Raw genomic sequence first — 27,020 nt, forward strand, 5'->3', positions numbered from 1 at the left:
AAGGAAGGGAGGAAGGGAGATGGAAAACACGGGGTAAAAATGACAGAAGAATTTCAGATTTCCCAGAAAGCATTATTACCTCCTATGGAATTTTGCTACTTTTATGTCTCTGTTTTGAGCCACTTCCCCAGTTGTCCACATGTGGCTTAAGGTCTGGGCCTAATAGTACAGAAAAAGACTCTACCATACTAAGTAATGAAATCCATACATAAATCCTTTCCACCCATTCCAGGAAAATTATAGTAGTAAAAATATTTTTCAGTAGAAAGCGTTTCACCCCTCCCTTGGTGCTTTTACACATTGACTTATAATAACACTATGAGACTGACATGTTTTTATACTGAAAAATTTCAAATGAATGAACAAATTCAGAGCAGTTAAGTGATTTGACCATGGTCACATAGTAAGTGGTAGAAGTATCACTTGAATCCAGGTGTCTTGAATCAAAGTTCAACACTCTTTTCCACCAAACTACGCTGCCTCATTGTGTGATACACAGTAGTTAGATTTGCTTTATTAACAAGCCTGCTGAGCTAACTCATGCAGATCTCATCATCTAATATAACCCGTTAACCCCTTTTCTATTGAATTCATGTACATGAAGCACTCTTTACTTTTATTCATTCAGTTCATTTCAGATTTGTGCAGCCGTGGATTTGGACTCATTTTAGATGCTTCAATTTACTAATGACAAGAAAAATAAATGCAGTTGCGGCCGAGTGCAGTGGCTCATGCCTGTAATTCCAACAATTTGGGAGGCCGAGGTTGGCGGATCACCTGAGGTCAGGAGTTCAAAACCAGCCTGGTCAACATGGTGAAACCCCGTCCTTACTAAAAATACAAAAATTAGCCAGGCGTGGTGGCGGACATCCGTAATCCCAGCTACTCAGGAGGCTGAGGCAGGAGAATCGCTTGAACTTGGGAGGCAGAGGGTTGCAGTGAGCCAAGATTGTGCTATTGCACTCCAGGCTGGGTGACAGAGTGAGACCCTGTGTCAAAAACAAAACAAAACACAGTTGCATTTCCAGGCTCACCAGTAGGTCAAGAGCACGGCTGATACAGGTCTATGACCTATAAAGGCCATTAGGGGGAGGCCAAGGCAGGTGGATCACCTGAGGCCAGGAGTTCCAGACAAGCCTGGCCAACACGGCAAAACCCCGTCTCTACTAAAAATACAAAAAAAAGTTAGCCGGACATGGTGGCAGGCACCTGTAATCCCAGCTACTCGGGGTGCTGAGGCAGGAGAATTGCTTGAACCCGGGAGGCGGAGGCTGCAGTGAGCCAAGATTGCGTCATTGCACTCCAGCCTGGGCAACAAGAGCAAAACTCCATCTCAAAAATAAAAACAAAAAAAGCCCATTAGGGGAAAAAAATAATGGTGAGAGATGAAAATAGTCAGGGCTTCAAAATCTATTTTTGCGGGGGGTCGGGGGGGCGGTAATCAAGAAGATAGAATGAAAGTGCTTTGTTTTATTGTTAAAATTCATTTTCTTCTTTTTCTAACTTCTATAATAACCAAAAAAGAATTGACCTTCACTCATCAATGTGACCAAAATTTGAATGTAAGTGCAGTTTTAAGGAGCTAGGGAGAAACTGCACAGACCCAACATGACAAACCTATTGCATACATGAAAATACAGCTAACAAAATGTCATTTTACATCTTACATTTAAAAGAAATATATATTTGCAATTGGTTGGGGAGATGAACATTAAGGAGCTCCAATATTCTTTTTTTTCTTTTTCCTTTTTTTTTTTTTTTTTTTTTTAAGACAGTCTTGCTCTGTCTCCCAGGCTGGAGTGCAGTGGCACAATCTTGGCTCACTGCAACCTCTGCCTTCTGGTTCAAGCAGTTCTTCTGCCTCAGCCTCCCGAGTAGCTGGGATTACAGGCATGCGCCACCACACCCGGCTAATTTTTGTATTTTTAGTAGAGACGGGTCTCAAACTCCTGACCTCAAGTGATCCCCCAACCTCGGCCTCCCAAAACGCTGGGATTACAGGCATGAGCCACTATGCCAGGCCCAGCTCCAATATTCTTAGCACTCAAGGACACCAGTCATTGCACCTGTGTTTAAGAAGGTCTTAAAAGAGATATTTTTAAAATCAAACCAAGATGTATTACTTAAATGCTGATAAAATCAGTTGTATACATGATATATTTTGTTTTGCTCTAGCAAAACAAATATGATGGCAGGGTTTTTTGCATAAATTAAAGTTGCCCTTAGCTGGAATAAATCATTCTTATTGACATTAGCAGCTGTGTAGTCAGTAAAGAATGATTGTTGCTATTACTTGGTGGTATTTATAAACGCTTTTATTTTCTAAGTGCTTTACAATCACTTATTGTCTAATTAATATCTAATCATCTGTTTACAAGTAATAATCACACATGTAGTGCAGTTTAATCAAAACTCCAAATACAGCCGCCATCATACTCAAGAGTGCCATGTAAATTTTGGTCCCTTCTTTATGGGGTTTGAGTCCAGACATGTGACAGAAGCAGATAACACATCAGGAAAAAAATGGATAAATATTCCTCACTTATATTTGAGCATAATTTGGATTCACAACTTTTGCATGCCAAATATATTATCTGAATGTCAGTGGATGAGTAAGACCATAGGTAATTTTCAACACTTAAGGGCTCAATTGCACACATATATAAAATTGTAATTTAACCCACAAAATTGGTTGATAGTTTATGATAAATGTACAAGGCCAGGCACTGACTTAACATTGAAACTCTTAGTCACAATCACTGTTTCAGTCATTTTAATGAAAAAGAGCAAATGTAGCAAAGGTGGCTCAGAGACCTTCAAGGTTAATAATCTAACCAGGTTCAAGTCTACGCCAAGCTACGCCCAGTATGAACACCTGCCAGTCTTAATTAGCTAACATAAGTGGATGTACTGCTGTCTGCCTTCAGTCTCCCCAAGTGTTATTCTATAAGCAATTATAGGAACCAGGAAAGGATTTTTTTAAGCAGGTGAATGATGTGCATATTAATCCAGTTTTTTTCCTTCTAGGATGAATTTTCTTAAAGTAGAATTGCTGAGTCAGAGTATTTATGTTTTTAAAGCTTTTGATACATGTTTTTTTGACACTGTTATCAAATTATCCTCCAGCATGGGTGACCATATGTACACTTCTTTGTATACCCCTAAAGAGTGGTCTTTCTTGATTATTGGTGTACCATAACCAGATTTCCTCCTTGCTGTCCTACCAGGCAGTTTCCCAGTACTACAGCGAGTACTGCAGGGTCCTGAGGATTGTGCCGGGGGACCTTCTGCATATGATACAAATGAGCTTGATTGACAAGTGAGTCATCAGGACCATCTGATGCCAGGAGGGATACATTCATTCGCAAGTAAACTATTATTACAATCATCAGACTTTATACTAATAGATTTTGAATGACATGGTCTCCAAAGTGATTCTTTGTCTTGCAAAATCTGCACTCAGTCTCTGAATGCTCAAAGAGAGACTTGGTTTAATCTTCTGTGCTTCTGTGTGTTTTCTACGACTGCTGTAACAACGTACCAGAAATGTGGTGGCTTAAAACAACACAAAGATATTATCTTAAAGTTCTGGACCAGGGTCAGAAGTCTGAAATGGGTCTCAGTGGGCTAAAATCAATGTACCTACAGGACCGCATTTCTTCTGGAGGCTCTAGGGGAAATTGTTTCATTGCCTTTTTTTTTTTTTTTTTAGCTTCTAGAAGCTGCATGCATTCCTTGACTCCTGGCCTGCTTTCTTCTATCTTCAAAGACAGCAGTTGCATCACTCCAGCCTCTGCTTCACTGGTCACATATTCTCTAAGTCTCCTGCCTTCCTCTTTCACTTCAAAAGACTCTTGTAATTACATTGAGTTCCTTTGGATAATCCAGGATAATCTCTCCCATCTCAAGACCTTTAACTTAATCACATTTATCAAGTCTCTTTTGCCGTATAAGGTAACATATTCACAGGTTCTGGAAATTACAATGTAGACATCTTTGGGAGGCCCTTTTTCTTCCTATCACATCTTCCTTAGCATGAGCTGGGCCTGGTATCTCATCTCCAGATATTCTGGAAATATGGCTAACGGTCATTCAATTGCAGACAATTGCTAACATTGTCTACAATTTTAATACTTAGTAATTTATGACATCCTTCTCTGTATCAGAAACAGGCATTATGTCTAGTTTGCAGATAAGAACTGGGGCTTAGAGACATTAAATTATTTGCTCAAGGTCACAGAGCTGGTCAGTGGCAGAACTGAGTTTCACATTTAGGACTGTGGGACCTCAAAGCCCCTACTCAATGCATGATGCCTTGGTATCTCAACATTTTTTATGCTCTGCTCATTCTGCTCTATTTGGATAGCCTTCATGTTGAAAGCTTTTCATTTAGTTTGTTTGACATTTAATAATACAACCTAGCTAGATAAAAGCTTTTATTAAGGCCCTATAAATATCATATTTGACTCATTCAGTAAGTGCCGGTGCAGGATGTCATCACAAAACACACATTGAAGATAATGTCTCCACATCCTCTAATAAATCTTCCTAAAAGTGGCATTAGATGGGTTCTTCCTCTGCAATACAAACAGAAGTGGCCTCACCAGGTTTTCTTCTCTGTGGGCAATGTGTAAATCTGTGAATAACAGGTGGTGCTGGTGAGAAATGATCTTTCCAAAAGCCCACGAGTATACAAATATCCTATTCTTGACAAAAGAGTGTCTAACACTTTAGGGGTGTCTTAGTCTGTTTTATGCTGCTATAACAGACTACCACAGAGTGGGTAATTTATAATGAACAGAAATGTATTTGGCTCATAGTTCTGGAAGCCGGGAAGTCCAAGAGCATGGTGCCAGCATCTGGTGAGGGCCTTTGTGTTCCACCATGCCATGGCAGAAAGCAGAAGGGCAAGAGAAGGCAAGAGCAAGAAAGCAAGAAGGAGTTGAACTTGCTTTTATAACAAATCCACCCTTGTGGTAACTAAGCCTCTCCTGTGTTAATGACTTTAATCCACTCATGAGGTCAGAGCCCTCATGACCTAATCACCTATTATTAGACACTGTTGCATTGGGGATTAAGTTTCTAACACATAAACTTTGGGGGACACATTCAAACCATAGCAGGAAGTCTTAAGTTAATCTCTTAATAAAGACGCTTATCCTCTGCTTTACTCTGGAAGGTTCTCAACCTTGGTTGTGCATTAGAATCACCTTAGGAGCTTTCAAAAACACTGAGGGCTGATTCCTGCTCCCTAAAGATTCTGATCTAATTGTCCTGGGGTTTAGCATCAGGGCTTTTAAAAGTTTAGAACAAAAAAAAGTTCAGAACCACTGTGATGAAAGAGAGATGATGAGACACTTTATTCATACATGGATTTTGATCCCAAAACTATTTGGCTCTCAAATAGAAAAAAAGGATCTCTATTTTGTTTGTATCAACAGTGAGAAACCCTATTTGTGTATGTGTTCTAGGAAGCTGGCTATGTAAAAACTTTCAATATCTCCAAAAGCAATCATTTTAAACACCTAGTCTACTAAAATGCCAGATGAGAGGCCATGTCAAATGACACTAAGGAGGCCAGGTATGGTGTCTCACGCCTGTAATCCCAGCACTTTTGGAGGCCGAGGCGGGCAGATCACCTGAGGTCAGGAGCTTGAAACCAGCCTGGCCAACAGGGTGAAACCTTGTCTCTACTAAAAATACAAAAATTACCTGGATGTGGTGGCATGCACCTATAATCCCAGCTACTTGGGAGGCTGAGGCAGGAGAATCGCTTGAACCCAGGAGGTGGAGGTTGCAGTGAGCCAAGGTCTCACCATTGCACTCCAGCCTGGGCAACAGGAACAAAACTCCATCTCAAAAAAAAAAAAAAAAAAAAGGAAAAAAAAGACACTAAGCGTGCCTGAGAGTAGCTATATGCAGTCAATTGTCTTTCACAGAAGCCCACCCTTGCTTTGAGAAGTTATTCTCTTGAGTAAGCAAGTATGGTATAAGCACATCTTCAAAGAAAAATAATCCTTTATTTCTACAAAATGGTCTGGATAACCTCACTCCACCATTCAATTGCAGGAACTCAACAGGAGCAAAACCATTAGCAGTGAACCATGGCAGTCTCTAGCACATATGGTACTACCATTGCTCAAAACATTTTTGGAATAAGTCTTTGGTCATCATTTGAAAGTGTGAAGATAACAATACTCATATGAATATATAAGTTATATTATCCTTTTTTAAAAAAGATAGAAATCATCAAAAAGACTTAGGAGACTCCTGACAGCCAAAGATGAAAAGTTTAAGCATCAATAAGGATAAGAACTGCAACTGATGGAAACCTATCTAATGTTTTTCAGTGCATGAGTTCATAACACTATCAAAAGAAACCCCTAAGCCTCATTTGTCTGCATTGAAGGATGCTAGAGAAAAACACATTATTTTGAAAACTGGGAAATAATCAAGCCTTTATTTAACCTTTCCTATACAAACTGTCCCTCTAGGTCACCAAACAAGAGAAGTATCTTGTCTTAGAATGAGTAATGAAGAAGGTAAGATGGTAATGAATTATCTCCACTTTATAACCCCTAAGGAAAGATTGGGTTTAGGCACTTAGCATCAACTACTGCTAACATGACAGAAAGACAGGCAATACCAAGCATTATGTACTCCTAATAGAAGTACATGTACTACCTATGAAATAGTCTGCCAAGTAAATAGAACCTGGCTTTGATCACACCTCTTGATCTGAGGCCAATTTACAGGAAATACAGAAGGGATAAAGGAGTATGTTAACACCACAGGGATGCAATCAGCAAAATCTAGATTGTGGAAAACTCTATAGAACAAACCTTGTTTCTTCAACCAAAAAATTGCAAGAAGCCTATGGATTAAATGAGATCTAAAAGACATACCAATCAATTGCAATATGTACACTGTATTATTTGAATCCTAATTCAAAACACTGTAAAAATGACAATATTTATAAAACAATTAGAAATTTGAACAATTTCTGGATGCTATGAAGGAATTATTGTTAATTTATTTAGGTATAATAATGATACTGTAGCTGCTTGAGGTCACTCACACCTGTAATATCAGCACTTAAGGAGGCCAGGACCAGAGAATCTCTTGAGCCCAGGAGTTTGAGAACAGCCTGGGCAACATGGTGAGACTTCATCTCCACTAAAAATAAAAAAGCAAAACTAGCTGGGTGTGGTGGTGTGTGCCTGTGGTCCCAGCTACTTGGTAGGCTGAAATGGGAGGATTGTTTGAGCCCAAGAGGTTGAGACTTCAGTAAGCTGTGATTGCGCCACTGCACTCCAGCCTGGGCAACAGCGTGAGACTGTCTCAAAAACAAACAGACAAACAAACAGGTATTGTGTTTATGTTTTCAAAACTATTTTAGAAATATATACTGAAATATTTGCAGATGAAATATGTTGTTTGGATGTGGGGAGTGGATAGAGCTCTAGATCAGTGCTTCTCAAATGGGTACAATTTTGCCACAAGGTACATTTAGCAACGTCTGGAGACAGTTTTTGTTGTCACATCTTGGGGCTGGGGGTGCTGTAGACATCTAGTGGGTGAACGCCATAAATGCTGCTAAACATCCTACAGTGCACAGGACAATCATCCACTGTAAGATAATGGCTCTGCCCCGGCACCCTTATGACCTTGAATGGGTCCATAGAGGCAAAGGCTTGACGTGCAGCTCATCTGAGTGTTGGAGAACGCCTTGTGATCCTCCTGGAACAAGCTCTCCTGGAACAGGGAGGCCTGTGAGGAGTTGCTCCAGGGCTATTTGCCACTCACCTCCTTATCTCCCCTGAGCAACTGTCATGAAGCAGTTTCTAATAGTCTCTTTGTTTGGGTTGGGATATGGGGCTTCCTGCCCTGCCCCTCCCAGTACAAAGTTACAGAACAGAAAAACAGTTGCAATCTATAGTGGGCTCCTCAGCAATGGGAGTCGAGGTTATCTGGCCCCTTTTGTTGTAGTGTCCTTCTTTTTGGTATGTGGGACAAGCACAGTACGAAGCTGGCACCAGTGGCTACTGTTTCCTTTGCTATGTAAGTAATAAACTGTCTTAATCTAAAAGTGATTAGTTATACTTTTACCAGTCAAGTCATTCAGACCTTGCCTTGTCTTGTGTGTGCTTGACACCCACGACAAACAATTTTCTAGCCCAAAATGTCTATTATGCTGAGGTTGAGAAGCTCTAGATGAAGCAAGATTGGTCATGAGTTGGTTACTGTTGAAGTAGGTGGCAAGTACATGAACAGTACAAATGGTAATGTACTATTAATATCTTGTCTAATTTTGTGTATGCTTGAAGCTCTCCCTAATAAAAAAATTACTTTAAGAAGGATAAAAACTGGTCACCTTGCTTTTTTAGATGTATGACATTTTAAGTACATATACTGAGGCAATATGCACAAATGCACAAACTTTGCTGTCAGATTTCTAGCTCCACCAGTAAGTTACAAACTGTGTGTTCTTGAGCAAGTACTTGACCTCTTTAAGCCTCAGTTTCTTCCACAATAAAATAAAACTACTAATGCCCCCTGGGGGTTTTGTGGGGATTAAATATAAGTCAAGTGTTTGGCTGAATGCCTTAAATAAATACCTTTATTAGACCATCTTCCTTTGTTCTTTTTGCCTGCTACTTTTCAATACAGAAATGCAAAGAGCCCTTCTTGTTATCTGGACAAGTAATTTTGATCTAGTCAATTTCTTTCCAAATAATTCCCTGGAAAATGTAGATAGATGGCCCTGATCTGAAGGGTTTTATTCTAAGTGTTTAAAACAGCAAACTGGCCGGTCGCAGTGGCTCACGCCTGTAATCCCAGCACTTTGGGAGGCCGAGGCTGGGGGGATGACTTGAGGTCAGGAGTTCGAGACCAGCCTGGCCAACATGGTGACACCCCATCTGTACTAAAAATACAAAAACTAGCCACCGCGTGGTGGCGGGCACTTGTGATCCCAGCTATTCAGGAGGCTGAGACAGGAGAAGCACTTGAACCCAGGAGGTGGAGGTTGCAGTGAGCCAAGATCACTCCACTGCACTCCAGCCTGGGTGACAGAGCGAGATTCTGTCTCAAAAACAAAACAAAAGAAAAAACAACACAACACACAGCAAACCCTGGAGGGCTCCAGGGGATGGGGAATGAGAAGGAATGTATATGGTGAATTCAGTAGTTCTCAGCTACTGAATGGGGGTGATTTTGTCCCACAGGAGACATTTAACAATGTCTGGAGACATTTTTGGTTGTCATGACTTGGGGAAGGGGAGTACTACTGGTATCTAGTGGTTAGAGACCAGGGATGCTATTAAACATCCTATGTCCTATGCACAGGACAGCCCCTACAACAAAGAATTATCTGGCCCAAAATATCAGTCATACCAAGGTTGAGAAACCCTGGGCTAATGTAACCAAAATTTCTTGATGAACTTTTCCTGGGTAATTAACTTTGCCTTTCTTTGTTCTTCTTACCTAACGCATACAGGTTATTACAGACATGCTCAGGAGAAATTCAAAATGTGATTACTCTAGCTCTGTGGCCCTAATTTGTTATTCATTTCTTTATGAGAAAAAAAATCCAAGTAGTGTTCTGATTTTATTGCCTTCAAGTTTCACTTACCAAACTCAAAGCATGCACTGATTACCTTCTTAATTAATAGATTGTGAAAGCGGGGCATCACTTTATTAACTCGTGGAAAGGATGTACCATCTCCTGACAGCTCTGTAGTCTTTGTTTCCAACTATTATGCCAATGGGGGAGGATTGAGATGAAGGGGATTCAGACACTGCTCCACAAACAGATTATATTTCTCTTGTTAAAGTAGCCCATCTTTGGCCAGATGCAGTGGCTCACGCCTGTAATCCTAGCACTTTGGGAGGTCGAGGCAGACAGATCACTTGAGGTCAGGAGTTTGAGACCAGCCTGGCCAACATGGTGAAACCCCATCTCCGCTAAACATACAAAAATTACCTGGGCATGGTGGCACACGCCTGTGGTCCCAGCTACTCGGGAACCTGAGGCAGGACAATTGCTTGAACCTGGGAGGCAGAGATTGCAGAGAGCCGAGATCACATGACTGCACTCCAGCCTGGGCGACAGAGCAAGACTCTGTCTCAAAAAAATAAATTAAAATTAAAAATTACTGTTGAATTAGGTGAGGGCAAGACAACTATAAAAGCTAGGGGACAACACTGCAAAACACCTAGGATTCCATATTCAAAGTGTTTTGAAGATATCTTAAGTTTTCACTCAATTTAGAATAAACTAAAAACGGAAATAATAGGCAATGCATATGTGTTTGCCTGATGAAAAAATACAACACAGAGCTCTAATCAGTGGCCCAATCAAAGGTTTGGCAAATTAATAATATATTTATTTTAAATTTAAATAAAATGTTTAATATATGCATTTATCATTTTTAAGTGAGTCCCCATTATACCCATTTTATTTTTCTTTTCTTTTCTTTTTTGAGACAGTCTCACTCTGTCACTCAGGCTGGAGTGCAGTGGCGTGATCTCGGTTCACTGTAACCTCTGCCTCCTGGGTTCAGTTGTTTCTCTTGCCTCAGCCTCCTGAGTAGCTGGGATTACAGGCGCATGCCACCACGCCCGGCTAATTTTTGTATCTTTAGTAGAGACAGGGTTTCACCATGTTGTCCAGGCTGGTCTCGAACTCGTTACTGCAGGTGATCCGCCTGCCTCAGCCTCCCAAACTGCTGGGATTACAGGCGTGAGCCACCGCGCCTGGCCCCATTTTATTTTTCAATTAACTGACCAACTGGTCCCCACTGTAGAGGGTAAGAAGACTTCTACTGTACTTCCTGGTGACTATAACTCTCTCCTACCTTGTATAATGGAGAAAGCCCTACAAAGCTTTTTTATTAATTCTCCATTTTTTTGTTTTGAATTCTTTGTGTGAGACTTAAGAAAGTCCTTCATTTGCCACCCTAAGGTAAGATGTAATAACCACATGGAAAAAAATTTATGAGGCAGGTAGGTGCACAAGTCTTACCTATCTCTCTTCGAGGCTGCCCCAGCTCCTGCCCACCTCTGAGAAAGCTGAGGAGTTGTAGAAGGTTGAGTCTGCCATCTGTGGTATCTCTAGGTGGGTCTCGCCTGGCCTTCAGACATCAGAAACCTCTAACAACCCTAGGAGTCTGGCAGGGTTGAGGTGGAGAGCCTTGTAAACAGTGATCACAACATCTGTGTTGCTGGTGTTAACGATAATGTCAATCAATTTAGAGGCTAGGGTCAAGTTGGAGTTGGTCCATCCAACATTGATCCATGTCTCACTCAAAATCTGGGTTGAAACCCACTTATTCTCCTGAACAGCCTAGAGATGACCTTAGATGGACAAACTCAGGAGTTTCTCTGGGCAAGGAGGATACAGAATAAACAGTGATTTAAATTCCTTTCACTCATTCAACAAACATTTACTAAGCATGTTGGAAGTCATGCATCCAAGATAAATGTGATCATCTCCACTACCAAAGGATATATAGAACAAGAAGATATATGTAAAGATATATGTAAGACAAACTCTTAAAGATTGATTTTTTGGTAAATATAATGGTACTATTAAAAATTATCATGTTAGTCTTTGCTTTCAAAAGAAATTATCATTAAGTTATTCTGTACTTTTACTTATGACTTACATCAATGGAGCTAAGAAAAACAGATTTGAAACAGGTATTATTTTTGTCTTTCTCCTGGGCCATATTTACCAATTTTTAAATTTTCTTTTCTCTTTCCGTGTGTGTGTGTGTGTGTGTGTGAGAGAGAGAGAGAGAGAGAGAGAATTTGTAGTTCATGGAAAGACAAAGAAAACTTTAAAATGTTCTAAAACCTGGGGCAGGAATGATGTAAAAATATATATTTCACTTCTCAGGCCTCATTGTGAGAATGGGGCAAAATTAATTTTATGCCAGTTGCACCATTTTCTTTACCCCACAGTATTTGAGAGCTGGCTCCAAGTCCTTGAGAATAAAGGGCAAAAATAAGAGAAACTAATAAGACTTATTTTCTCTCACATTGTTCCCAGCACTGGGAAGACTGGGGAAGTCCCAGATTTCACAAGAGACACTCACAAGTCTAACCTGTCACTCCACATCTGCTTGCATGGTAATTGGGCCATTTCAGGGAGCCAAAGAGGAGTTAGGGAAGGCATGGTCACCAAAACTTGCCTTAGAGGACCGCAGTGGGTAGGGATCTAGGGTCTGCCAGGGAGAGGTTAGTGCACTCTAGAGAGCCAGATTCACGTCGCTTCTCTGCCTTTTGGCTAAGATCAAGTGGAGAGCCAGATTCAGAATTAGCCTTTGCTCCACCTGTCAATGTTCAGAGTGAGAACTACCAGCAGAGCAGCCTATGGCAGTGATTATACATCCACTAAGTGAGTTAAGAGGACTCTTGAATCAGCCTACCCCATAGTTTCTGAAGGAGACAAAACTGTGTTGGGTTAGCTTGAAGGCTGTGCACATACATACCTGTAATATTAGGGCTCAGGTAGAGGAATTACAGGGAGATAGATAAGAGGAAAGAAGGCCTACTGATGTTTGGAACAAAAGGTAAAAATAAGGCTGGATGCAGTGGCTTACGCCTGTAATCCCAACACTTTTGGAGGCTGAGGCGGGCAGTTCACTTGAGGTCAGGAGTTCGAGACCAGCCTTGCCAACATGGTGAAACCCCGTCTCTACTAAAAGTACAAAAATTAGCTGGTATGGTGGTGGGTGCCTGTAATCCCAGCTACTCAGGAGGCTGAGGCAGGAGAATCGCTTGAACCCAGGCGATGGAGGTTGCAGTGAGCTGAGATCGCACCACTGCACTCCAGCCTGAGCTACATAGTGAGACTCTATCTCAAAAAAAAAAAAAAAAGGTAAAAATATAATATCTCCTTTCCCTTTAAGTGGCTTTTAAAAAATGTTCAGTTATCTAAGCTTCATAAATTTGGAGAGTTTTAAGTTGTTCAATTCCTTCCAAATAAGGACTAAATATTTAATGTACATTTACATTGTTTCTATTAATTTTTCTTTCCTCACTATGGCTAAAAACTTTCCTTAAAGAAGACAAGGAAGGGACAAACCATATCCTTTGATGCTCACTGCTAAATTGAGGAATTGGGTTTTATTTTTGCTAAAAAGACATGGCATTAATGTTTGCTATATGTCATAGACCAGTCTCAGCAAGCTGTAAGAAACCACCTCCGCTAAGGATATTATGGAAATGCAAGTGCCATTCTTCTCTAATAACTCAACATTCTCTCTTCTCTCCTATTTATTACCTAGAACCAGCATGGGACCTGGAACATGTGCCCCACACATTTGAGGACTGATGGAGCTAACTGATGACTGGTGCCTGGGAAGGCAGCATGTTTGCCACCCTGTTCTCACTTCTGAAGGAGCTGAAAGATTTAGTTTCCAAAGCCTCTAGCCAGATCACACTCCCCCTCCCCCCAAGTGAATGCCTGGGAATCATCTCTTTCTCACAGACAGGAAGCCCTTATCTCACCATGAAGACTTGGCAGCAAAGACTGGTAAAGAGGAAAGAACAAGCTGGGAGTCAGTTTTCCATTTGATAAATGTATTCGCTGTAGAAAATCGGAGTCCACTTCAATGAATGGTCTCTTGAAAGAACTGTCTCTGTCAGTCAATCAGCAGATATTTATTGAACCCTTACTTCATACCAGGCACTATACAGGGCCCACAGGAGTACCTTTTCCAGGGAATCACAGAATACAGTGGAAGAAGTGAGGGCTTTGGAATTAGATCTTGATCCAGTCAAAATTTCAGTGTGAAAGTGTTTTATGCTACCATTTGACTTTATGATCCAAAGGCAAGGAGGAAGGTAAACCTTGCCTCGTATAAGCCAAGTAGTATAAAATGATTTCACATGGAATTTCGAAATAGCAGAAGGGTTGGCAGAAATAACTAGGCTAACCACATTATTTCCTACAAGGGCACCTTAGGGGATCCCTGTTTTAATGAATAAATAAAAATGATGTGTAATTATCATATCAATTGCTTGCATCTAAGTGAGTGCTTCTGGAGTTATTTGATGGTGCTTAAAAATCTTTGGTCTCTGAAGTGCATTTAACCATCTTCTTAACTCTTATCTATATTGTTAATTTGCAGATCAAAGTTAACTTTGTGCTATGCAAATGAGGGGACTTCAAATGAATGAGATTTTACTGTAAAATTTAAAATCTATATTACTTGTAACAGAACTGCAACATATTTTGAGAACATGCCTCAGCATATCTAAAAGAGATATTATGGTTTAAAGCAGAATTTTCTGCAATGATGGAATATTCTAAATCTGCGTTGTCCAAATAGAATAGTCACGAGCCACATATAACTACTGAGCACTTAAAATGTGGCTAGTGTCAGTGGTTCATGCCTGTAATCCCAGCACTTTGGGAGGCCAAGGTGGGCAGATCACGTGAGGTCAGGAGTTCGAGATCAGCCTGGCCAACATGGCGAAACCCCGTCTTTACTAAAAGTACAAAAATTAGCTGGGCGTGGTGGTGGGCGCCTGTAATCCCAGCTACTCGGGAGGGTGAGGCAGAATCATCTGAACCCAGGAGCCAAGATCATGCCATTGCTCTCCAGCCTAGGTGACAGAGTGAGACTCCGTCTCAGAAAAAAAAAAAAAAAAAGGTGGCTAGTGTGACTGAGGAACTGAATTTTAAATTTTAATTAATTAATTTTAAAGTAATTAAAATTCAAATTTAAACAGCTGTATGTGGTTAGCGGCTACCTTATTCAACAGTGTAGATTTAAAGAAAAAGTAAAATTGGATGCTGGGAACCCAAATTCCACCTCTATCCTTGCTATCTTGGACAATTAACCTCTGTGAGCTTCATTTTCTCACTTGAAAATGGGAATATAGGCTAGGGCTCAGTGGCGCATACCTGTAATCCCAGTGCGTTGGGAGGTTTAGGTGGAAGGATCACTTGAGGCCAGAAGTTCAAGACCAGCCTGAGAAACACAGCAAAACCCCCATCTCTACAAAATATTTAAAAATTAGCCAGGTGTGGTGGTGCATGACTGCAGTCCTAGCTCCTTGGGGGGCTGAGGCAGGAGGATCATTTGAGCCTAGTAGTTTGAGGTTACAGTCAGCTATGATTCCACCACTGCACTCAAGCCTGGGCAACAGAGTAAGACTTTGTCTCAAAAAAAAAAAAAAAAAAAAAAAAGAAAGAAAGAAAATGGGAATGTAAATAATATCTACATCACAGTATTTGGAGTAAGAGGAATTGAGGTAATGTTTGAGCATTATCTTATTTCCAAATAAGTACCAACCAAGTACCAAAATTAAATATGTGGAAAATAAATACTCAACTCTCTTATTTAAAGGTAGTTTCCATTTCCTGAGAGCTATAAAAGATTATTAAGTTCATGATTATTTTCACCTTTCAGATTCAATATTTAGCAGCAATGCTTGTAACTATTGGCTGTTAAGTAACACCACCAGCAGTAACCAGAAATGGTCGTGTGGTCAGCCTGGGCGGGGGTATCAATCTATGGTACACAAAGGGCTCGTAGTCAGAAAGTTTAATTTACAGAAGTTGAGCCTGCCTGTGTGAGAAAAGTACACTGAGAACCGAAAAGCATGAAAAAAATGTTAATAAAATCACTTCTTTATTACTGTTACCATTAATAATGTAATCCATTTTAATTGCTCAAGGAGGTTAAATAAGCCTATTCAATTTAATAGAGAAATCAAGATACAAATTAGCAGCATAGGCAAATGGTCAGGAGCTTGAGTCCTTTTATTGAATATAATTACATAAAATAAGCCATGGAAAGTACTTAGCCCGGGGCATGTCACCCTAAAATGTCAACTATTATCATAATGATAAGTGATACATTTGGGAGACCATGAAATTAGAGGCCTTTGTCTATTTTCAATTTGCAAAAGGTATCAGAATACAGAGTGATATTTTCACAGATTTAACTCTACATGACTGGAACATATAAGAATCATCTCAACTTTCCATATCTGCACCAGTCCAGAACTGAATCTAGTTGTTTTTTTTGCAACAGTGTCTCACTCTGTTACCCAGTCTGGAGTACAGTGGCAGGATCTTGGCTCACTGTAACCTCCACCTCCTGGGTTCAAGCAATTCTCCTGCCTCAGCCTCCCAAGTAGCTGGGATTACAGGTGCCCATCACCATGCCTGGCTAATTTTTTTGTATTTTTAGTCGCGAGGGGGTTTCACCATGTTGGCCAGTCTGGTTTCGAACTCCTTACCTCAAGTGATTCGCCTGCCTCGGTCTCCCAAAATGCTGAGATTACAGGTGTGAGCCACTGTGGCTGGCCCGAATCTAGTTATTTTGATACCACTTCAAATCTAATTTTGAAATGAGGCATGAATGAATGAATGAATCAATCAATCAATCAATGCCTCCTGATTCCCCCATTAACTCAATACAATCGGCTAGTAAAACTCACGAGTCTTCAATATACAGTACAGATTTCTCCAAATTTAAGATAACATGGAGGTGACTGGGGAAGGGACCAACTGGGCGAAATGATCAACCAGTCATGCGGCTCAAGTGTCTGATGGATATGAACCTAGACTACTTTCTAAGGAATATGGTGCTTAAACCAGCCACCCATATCCATTCCAAGGGGCATGAGAAGGTTTTGAAGGGATGCTGGTACAGGAAAGACCAGGGCCTGTGTCCATTCTCAGGGTAGTGGAGTGAAACCAGCTTCACCGTTAAGCAGAGAAATTCCCTCTGCTTCATTGTTGGAAAGCTGCCTCTGGCCCTCAATCTCTTCTTCACATCATCTGGGGTCCTTCTTAACACTTTATCCCACTGCCTAAACTTTCTCCATCTAGAACTCATTCAGTTTAACAAGGTTCCCCTTGAAATACGTTCTCCGAGCACCCTCTTCCCAAGAGAAAAGACCATATACAGTGGTCTCACTTATGTGACAGTTGCATAACGTTGAATTCAGAAATGGATAGTCTTCACTTGAGGTCAGGAGTTCGAGACCAGCCTGGCCGGCATGGTGAAACCTCGTCTCTACTAAAAGTACAAAAATTAGCTGGGCACGGTGGTGCGCGCCTGTAGTCCCAGCTACTCGGGAGGCTGAGGCAGGAGAATCACTTGAACCCGGGAGGCAGAGGTTGCAGTGAGCCGAGATTGTGCCATTGCACTCCAGCCTGGGCAGCAAGAGCGTAACTCCATCTCAGAATTAAAGGAATGGGTATTCTAATCAGGATTTTGTGACGTTTCTACTAGGAGAATTTCTCATTTCATAGGATAAAGAACATTTTGTTAAAACATTTCTGCAATACCCTCAGGCTCCCATAGCATATTGATCTGACCTTTTTTTAGTAAGCAAATTTGTTCTTGTCATCTAAGTCTATCCAGGGAGCTGACATACACTGCAAGGGGATAAAGAAATATTAGTCACAATTTGTTTTTCTTTGTTTTTTTTTAAATCACCTTAAGATGGAGAAGATAACATTTCCAGTTTTAGTGTGACTATTAATTAGCACAGATTCATTACACTCGCAGATACATAGGACTTTACTTTTTGAACTGACTTTGATATTCAATAAGGCAAAAATCAATAAGAAAGTATTCACATTACCTTGCGCCACAATTGCGGAGCGCGATTGTCCTCTTCCATGATGCACTCCTGATGGCCTACCATGCCTGCTCCTGATCTTTTTATCTTCTCTAGAGGCCTCCTCCCTTTGGAGTTCTTTTGAGTCACAGGATGAAATTTTTGTTGCTCACTTGACCAAAGGTCAAGCAGGCTCTCTGTGCCCAGCGCTCAAAGATAAGCTCGGAGGAGCTTGGAGTGTCCCAGTTGAATAAGGAGAGATTTGAGTTGCTGGGCACTCTTGCTTTACTTACCACAAGCCTCCTCTTGTACCCTCTGGGCTGTTGTTCATTGACAATTGCTGTGCTCTGAACTAGCGCTATGATGGCCTGTTGTGCGGGGACAGGCAGGTTGTGGTGAAAGCTGCAGTCGTGAAAAAGGCTATTGTTTAATCTACCCCATCCCTCGCTGAAGCTATGGCAACAAATTCCGTTGGTGAATTAACTATGTCATTGTGCACTGGCTCAACTGATTATACTCCTGGAATGACAAACATTTTCTCTCTTTTTTTCAAGACAAACAGTGACCGAGACCTTGAAGTGTTAATATACAACTCAGCACTTTCTTTAAATAGGAGAATAAAGATGGAGAAAATAAATCTGTCAAACATACTTTAATTGATTCTAATAAACATTTTATCCCTTCCAAGGAGCTATTCTCAGCACCATTGATAATGAATTTGTGCATCTTAACTATGTGGAGTCTTCGGAATTTGTGTTAAGGTAATTTTCTCTCAGATAACTCTGTGTTAAAAGAACTCTTTAAATATGCATGTGCTTCAGCCTTTCTGAGAACAAGATTCTTTTTAAATCTGGCTGCACCAAAGGGCTATGGAAACTTTGGCTGCAGAAAGTTACCTCAGTTTAGAGGGAAGGCTGCTGGTCCACCTAAACTCACCTTTGCCAAATAAAGATATCCTTTGTCCCATCCTAGCAGGAAAACTCTTAGAATGCTTTCTCCTCTATTTCAAGCTCCAGGACAGTAAAACGTGCTCTGATTGGTCGAAGGATGCTTTTCAGACTCCCTCACCCCTCCCCACCATTCATACATCCTATACCTTCTCCATCTGGGTACCCTGCCAATTGCTGGGGGAGCTCTGCCGGTGGCCACACTGTTTCCTAGCGTGGTAGTGTGTAGTGTTCCGACTTGCTAAGTTGGAATCACATTTCCCAGGATCCCCTTCCCTGAAGGCTTTGGGTTAGAGTTGACCAAAAGAAGAATTTGCATAAGATATGGGAGGTGGAAGTGAAGTAGGAGAGGTTACTTTCCAAAGGTTGTTGTGGTTAGGTATGGTAACAAACAGAGGTAGAGGTGAAAGCAGATCCCGCTTGTCCTCACTCTCCCTCACTCTGTGTCCAGATCTTCTTTGTGAGTGCTGATCTTGTTGACCAACAGGAGCCCCAGGGCCACCACTGGACACTTGGCTGCAGGCCCATAGAGGTAGGAACAGCTTCCCATAGGTCTCCCCAACCAGCTTCCCCTTCCACTTGCACAGCTGGATGTGCTGGGCTTCTCAGACTGATGGTGGGTGGCTCCTCCCATCTTCCAATTTCCTCCTGGACCTTCAATCCCCCATCCCTCTCACAATGGGGCCAGGACTAATTCCTATGATAAATCGCTTCCTCCACAGCTCATCGTGGTTCTGCTTCCCTGACTGAACTCAGATTAACAACACTTATTGTCTCCAAACAATACAAGCACTGTTAGGAGAGCATCCTCAGCATGGAGAGAGGTTAGAGGGCCATAGGGAGAAAACTCCATGGAACTTGGGTTGAAAAGTATCTGAGGACCCCAAGGAAATAGATGTTATATTTGTATCAGATCTCTCCCTACAGTTGCTGATAGCCCTCACCCTGCAAAGCCTTTCTTCAGATCCAAACCGTTAGCTCTTCTTTCTTCTTCCCTCTTGTGGCTTCCCCTCATCCTCATTCTGTTTGTTTGTTTGTTTGGAGATGAAGTTTCACTCTGTCACCCAGGCTGGAGTGCAATGTCATGATCTGGCTCACTGCAACCTCCACCTCCCAAGTTCAAGTGATTTTCCTGCCTCAGCCTCCTGAGTAGCAGGGCTTACAGGCGTGCACCACCATGCCCAGCTAATTTTTGTATTTTTAGTAGAGATGGAGTTTCACCATGTTGGCCAGGCTGGTCTAGAACTACTGACCTCAGGTGATCCACCTGCCTCAGCCTCCCAAAGTGCTGGGATTACAGGCGTGAGCCACCGAGCCTGGCTGTCCTCATCCTCATCCTCATTCTTTTTTTTTTTTTTTTTTGAGGCAGAGTTTCGCTCTTGTTGCCCAGGCTGGAGTGCAATGGTGCGATCTCGGCTCACCACCACAACCTCTGCCTCCCAGGTTCCAGTGATTCTCCTGCCTCAGCCTCCCGAGTAGCTGAGATTACAGGCATGCACCACCACACCCGGCTAATTTTGTATTTTTAGTAGAGACAGGGTTTCACCATGTTGGTCCGGATGGTCTCAAATTCCTAAGCTCAGAAGATCCACCCTCCTTGGCCTCCCAAAGTGCTGGGATTACAGGCATGAGCCACCGCACCCGGCCCTCATCCTTATTCTTATCTTGCACAGATGATTCCCCAAAAGAGACTGGGATTGGCCATCAAAGGTAAGCCACACTGCAGAGGTAGGTTCCAGGTAGTGAACTAAAACAGAAAAAAAAAAAAACAAAAACAAACCATACCCAAGTCCTGGGCACATTATTTCCTCCAGATTTATTCACTGGATCCATTAAAATGATGTCCCAACTTGATGGAGCACGGACGGGTCAACTCAAATAGAAAGTTTCTCTGAAACTAACTGAAGCCTGGTTCAGCTGTCAGGAAAAATCATCCACCTCTATTTGCACTCGCTTGCTCTTGTCAGTAATGGAAAAATCACTCTTGCGTCATTAAGGCCCAATGGTTTACAAGAGAGGCATATTTTGAAATCGCTTCTTGCTGTCATATCTTAGAATAACAGTGCATTTGATTATGTTTCCAAGCTTCTTGTTTCACATCCCAAAGAAGAATCACTACCAATCTACTCCCTCAGTTAATTCCTGCTTAGAGCAGGTAATTCTTTGTCATGAGCACAAGAAAGCTGAGAGGGTAGGTTTTGATTAATTATGACTGTAAAACAAAGATACTGAGGACAGAGTCACCAATACCACTACATAGGCTATTCTCATCACAGACCTAGTTGGGTCAGTAAATTAAGCCATTTACCCTTGGATTATGGAGGTGTCTGTTATCCAAACACTTATTGGTGGCTTTCTGGGGTCTTCTCTACTTTTGAGAATCTCATGAACTAAAATGGTATCAGGGATTCATATTGAAAGTTCTGTAGCACTGTGCAGTGACTATAGTTAAGAGAAGTTTACTGCATCTTTACAAATAGCTAGAAGAAAAACTTTCATGTTACCAACACAAAGAAATGATAAATATTTAAGTGATGGATTTGCTAATTACCCGATTTAATTATTACACATTGCACACATGTATTAAAATATCCCACTGTACCACACAAATACGTACAATTATTATGTGTCAATTATAAATAATAATAATAAAAGATCATTTGCAGCAACATGGATGGAACTGGAGGTCATTATCTTAAGTGAAACAAGCCAGGCAAAAAAAGACAAATGTTCTACGTTCTCACCTATAGGTGGGATCTAAAAAGTTTGATCACATAGAGGTGGAGAGTGGGAAGACAGATAACAGAGACTGGAAAGGGTGAGTGGTGGGAGAGGGAGGATGAAGAGAAGTGGGTTAAAGGGCACAAACATAGGGTTAGATTGAAGGAGTAAATTCAATGTTTGATAACAGAGTGGGGTGACTATAGTTAATAAAAGTGTATTGTACTCAGGTGATGGGCACACTAAATACCCTGACTTGACCAATATGCATTATATACATGTAACAAAATTTCACATGTACCCCGTAAATTTCTACAAATAAAAAAAATTAATAATATTAAAAGGGAAAAAAGAAAAAAAATTGTGTTTTACTCTCTTCTACCACAAGGGGTGCTCCAGAGCTCTGAGAATCGCCCAGGTCCGTATAGTTGGAAATGGGTTGGCAGCAGCAGGTCTCAGCTACCTTGTATGGCACTTTGTGTGAATTAAAAAAAAAAAAAAAAAAAGGTACTCCTCTGAGCTGAAGCAGCCCTACGTGGTGAGCCCTATGTAATCTCCCAGTCTGCAGGGAGCCTTTGCAGCCACTGACCCTCAGAGAAAACGGAGTTGTTGAGGAAGCAAACTGTGTCAGCCCCATCACAGGAGATACACACCTGAATTTGGGGGACAAGTGTCTTCTCTGGCCAGGGAGTATTCTATGCCAGGAGGGATGGCCAACTAGGCCTCAGCTCCAGAGCTGGTGAACCGTCCTCCTTTTCCACTAATTCCCCAGCAGCATTTTGTTTGCCTTTCTAGTACCTCATCTGTCGGTAGGGGGTGCCCTGAATCATGGATTTGGGCCCCATTTTAAGGGCCCTGCTTTGGCTCTCCTCCTCTGAGGAGTCCATGGGCCAAGGAGACAGGGTGCACATATGGAAACCCCCATCCTCCTTCTAGAACACTCTGGAGTTCTCTGCCCAAATTCCTGAGCCTGCTTCCAGAGCCTGTTTGGCCTCTTCCTCATGGCCACCTTCTCAGGAGTAATCTCACTGCAGAGTTGCACATCTCTAGGCACAAGGGGTGGTCAAGCAAGCGATTGTAGCAGGAGGATGTGAGCAGAATCTGGATGTCTAGGCTGGTTCCACCCTGTGGTGGGGAACAGAGAAGGGGCTCTGCTCCCCACCACCTTCCCTGCAAAGAACTCCAAGCCACTTGACCTCCTAGGTCATCAACAAGATATGTTTGTCAAGTTAGGAAGATGGGATGTGTCTGTGTGTGTGTGTGTGTGTATATATATACATACACATATATATACGTGTGTGTGTATATATATACACACATATATATACATATGTGTGTGTATATATATATACACACACACACATATATGTACAGTCTGTTAGCAAGATCTCAAACTTTTAAATATTTAGACCTACGATACATGGGCCTCCATTTATACTCTTGCTCTGACCCCACAAATGTTAGAGGCAAACCCAGCTAGGGTTATTTGAAATCACTCTGGAAATGAATGACTTAGCATTTTCTGGTGATTTTAATTATACAGTTAATTACAGGTAGATTGTCATTGAAAATCTGATGATCTCTGAATATATGAACAATATGATTTTCTGCATCAAAGTAGCTGAGGGCTAGATTCTGGACTAAGGTGAAATAATCTGCTCTACCCCTAGAATACTTCTTGGTACAGAGTAGTTGCTTTAAAAATTATTGTCGGCCGAGCGTGGTGGCTCACACCTGTAATCCCAGCACTTTGGGAGGTCAAGGTGGGCAGATCACCTGAGCTCAGGAGTTCAAGACCAGCCTGGCCAACATGGTGAAACCCCATCTCTACCAAAAATACAAAAATTAGCCAGGCTTGGTGGCATGCACCTATAATCCCAGCCACTCAGGAGGCTGAGGCAGGAGAATCGCTTGAACCCAGGAGGTGGAGATTGCAGTGAGCCGAGATCATGTCACTGTACTCCAGCCTGGACAACAGAGCAAGACTCTGTCTCAAAAATAAAAGAATAAAATAAAAATAAAAATTATCATTAAGTGAGTAAATGAACCCTGGAAGCATTTTGTAACTGCTTCTCATCATTTGCCGTGTGTTTGCTGATTAACTGGGCTGCAGAAACTCCTCTTTGACTGATGACGTTATCCAAGGCTGCTTTGGGGATATTAGCCCTGAGATGAAATAAAGGAACAGATGAGGAGATGGTAGGCTCCATGGGCCTGGAGGAAACTGACTACTGATGACTCCCTACCTTTTTGCTTTTTCGGATTTCCTAAAATTAACTATCAACAGTTCTGAAGAAGGAATGCAAAGTATGGATTTTGCATTTCCAAAGTAGGGACTAGAATCATAGTCCATCCACGTGATGCCAAGACATACACAAGTTCAAAAAAGCAGAATGTAGGTATTTTTGCATATTACTGTTTCTGTTGGATTTATCAAACATCTACTGTATGTCAAGCCTGAAGCCAGGTGAAAAATGAAGACAATTACGACAGTATCCACCTTCATGGAATTATAAATCAGTATATGAGTTCTATATTAGTCTGTTCTCACACTGCTGATAAAAACATACCTGAGACTGGGTAATTTATAAAGAAAAAGAGGTTTAATGGACTCACAGTTCCACGTGACTGGGGAGGCCTCACAATCATAGTGGAAGAAGAAAAGCACATCTTACATGGCAGCAGACAAGAGAGTGAGAGCCAAGCGAAAAGGGAAATGCCTTATAAAACCATCAGATCCCATGAGACTTATTTGCTACCATGAGAACTGTATGGGGGAACAGCCCCCATGATTCAATTACCTCCCACCAGGTCCCTTTCACAACACCTGGGAATTATAGGAGCTAAAATTCAAGATGAGATTTGGGTGGGAACACAGCCAAACCATATCAAGTTCTGTTAAACTGAATATCTCCCTGACTTCAATGATCAATTTTATGCCCCAACTCCAAAGCATCACTCTCTATTCCCCCTTACCCTGCTTTGCTTTGTTTTAGAATACCAATTACCAAGGAATATTAATATATTATGTTTATTGGTTTATTGTCTGTCTCTCCCAACAGAATGTAAGGGCAGGGACTTTGCCTCACTGCTGATATCCCCAGTGCCTAGAACAGTGCTTGGCACATATTAAGTACTCAATAAACATTTTGTGAATGAACAAATTATTTTGGCATTGAAATTGCACTATTTTCTTCTTCTTCAACATGGCTTTGAGTGGATAGGAGAAAAATGCAAAGAAAAGCAATCTGATTTCACAACAAGAGATACTCCTGAAGGAACTATTGGCAGATAAATAATGCTAAAGATAGTTAGGATCTGGAGAACAACTAGTGTCAAAGAAAAATATATGCGTTGAAAAATTGTAGGGAACAACAACCTTTGGAATTTATTAGTTTTCTTTTTAGACACACAGTAGTTTTATTTGCAGTAACTTGGTGAAACAACCCAGCTCCAAGCAAATAAATGTCTTTAAAGTGTGTTGATCCATTAGGCCATTAACAAAACTTCTCTAAGCTGTTGGAGTGATAAGCCAAGTGACTCAGACATTGTTTTCTTTCCCCTACCTCACAACAATTATTTTAATGGATCATTGGCAGTTTGCAGACATTTTTCTTACTAATAGAAAAACTCACTTTCTGCTTGGTGTGAAACTGAGTTAGAGGAAAACTGAGCATAATATATTTTGTAGTTGCTTTTACATCTTTCTCGTAACTTTTTGCCATTTGCCAGCAACCCTTGCATGATGCAAGATATCTGTGCTTGACCTGAGAGCCTAACCCATTGTATCTTCCCAAATTTCCCTTTCCTCTTCTCCATTCTCCCATCTACCAAGTCAAAAGAGAGTCTTTACCTTCAAATGTGAATCCTGAAGAAATTGTTGTGTTTGAGGGGCCACAAGTTAAAGGATTTCTAAGAACTTCACCTCCAAATGTTCATGACTGTGGACAATGCAACTGCATCAATTTGTGATTAGAAGAGAAACACACTTAGACATCCAGTGCCATCTATAAGAAACAGGCCCCCACCAGACACTAAATCTGCTGACATCTTGATCTCGAACTTCCTGGCCTCCCTAACTGTGAGCAATAAATTTCTGTTATTTATAAATTACCCAGTCTGATGTACTTTGTTATAGCAGCCCGGACTGAGACATCCCTCAAATTCATCTATAGATTCAGTGTAATCTCAGTCAAAATTCCTGCAAGAGTTTTGGTAGAAATCGACTAACTGATTATAAAAATTATATGAAAATGCAAAGACTTAGATTGGTCAGAATAATTTTGAAAATAACAGTGTTGGAGAACTCAGACTCCCTGATTTTCAGACTTCTATAAGGCTACAGTAGTTTAAACAATGTGATATTGCCATGAGTATAGACAGATAGGTAAATGGAACAGAATAGAAAATCCAGAAAATAGATCCACATGTGTGGTGGATTGATTTGCAATAAAATGCCGAGGTACTTCCATGATAAAAACAATCGCCTTTTTAAAAAGTGCACCATTTATAGCAGCATTATTCATAAAAACCAAGAAGTAGAAACAGCCCAAGTACCCATTGATGGATGAATGGATAAACAAAATGTGGTATATACATATGACGGAATATTATTCGGCCTTAAAAAGGAAAAGAAATTCTGACACATGCTACAACATAGATGAACCTTGAGAATATTATGCTAAGTGAAATAAGCCAACAACAAAAATATAAACAGTTTGACTCCACTTATATGTAGTACCTGGAGTAGTAAAATTTACAGAGACAGAAAGTAGAGAGGTGATTGCCAGGGGCTAGAGAGAGTGGGGAATGGGGAGTTGTTGTTTAACTGGTATAGAGTTTTGTAAGATAAAAAGCGTTCTGGGCCGGGCGCTGTGGCTCACGCCTGTAATCCCAGCACTTTGGGAGGCCAAGCCGGGTGGATCACGAGGTCAGGTGATCGAGACCATCCTGGCTAACATGGTGAAACCCCGTCTCTACTAAAAAAACAACAAAATTAGACGGGCGTGGTGGTGGGCACCTGTAGTCCCAGCTACTCGGGAGGCTGAGGCAGGAGAATGGCGTGAACCTGGGAGGTGGAGCTTGCAGGGAGCCCAGATCATGCCACTGCACTCCAGCCTGGGTGACAGTGTGAGACTCCGTCTCAAAAAAAAAAAAAAAGAAAGAAAAAAGCGTTCTGGAAATTGGTCACACAACACTGTGAATGTACTTAATGCAATTGAATTGTGTCCTTAAAAATGGTTACAATCATAAATTTTATGCCGTGTGTATTTTACCACAATAAAAAATAGAAAGTAAAAAAGATACCAGAACAATTGGATATCTAGAAGCAAAAAAAAAAAAAAAAAAAAAAGGAACTGTATCTCACATTATATAGAAAAATTGAAATGAATCATAGACCTCAATGTAAAAGCCATAAAAAATCTGGAATAAAACATGAGAAAATCTTTGGGTTAGGCAGAGATTTCTTAGATAGGACACAAAAACATGAACCACAAAAAATGGGTACATTGAATTACATCAAAAATAAAAAATTTACTCTTCAAAGACACAGTTAAGAAAATAAAAAGCTTAAGCCACAGACTGGGAGAAAATATTTGCAAAACACTTATTTTTACAGGATTTTTATTTCAGATATATAAAAGCTCACAATTTAATAATTAAACAAATTACTCAGTTTTTTAAAGGGGCAAAATATTTGAACAAACACTTCATCAAAAAAGGTATACAGCTTTCTGACTTTTTCCAGCTTTTAAG

At 41.0% G+C, this 27,020-nt stretch overlaps 1 protein-coding gene across 1 annotated transcript in view; it reads right to left on the bottom strand.

Moving 5' to 3' along the window:
• PCYT1B (phosphate cytidylyltransferase 1B, choline) overlaps nt 1-17,883 on the bottom strand; it is a 114,489-nt gene extending 96,606 nt beyond the window's left edge. The window contains exon 1 of the mRNA XM_054544424.2: nt 17,620-17,883. Within this exon, the coding sequence (XP_054400399.1) occupies nt 17,620-17,682 (63 nt within the window). The 5' untranslated portion in view covers nt 17,683-17,883. The remainder of the gene's footprint in view (nt 1-17,619) is intronic.
• Between the last annotated feature and the right edge of the window lie 9,137 nt (nt 17,884-27,020).

Source organism: Pongo abelii, chromosome X, assembly GCF_028885655.2.
Source record: "Pongo abelii isolate AG06213 chromosome X, NHGRI_mPonAbe1-v2.0_pri, whole genome shotgun sequence".
Classification (NCBI taxonomy): domain Eukaryota; kingdom Metazoa; phylum Chordata; class Mammalia; order Primates; family Hominidae; genus Pongo; species Pongo abelii.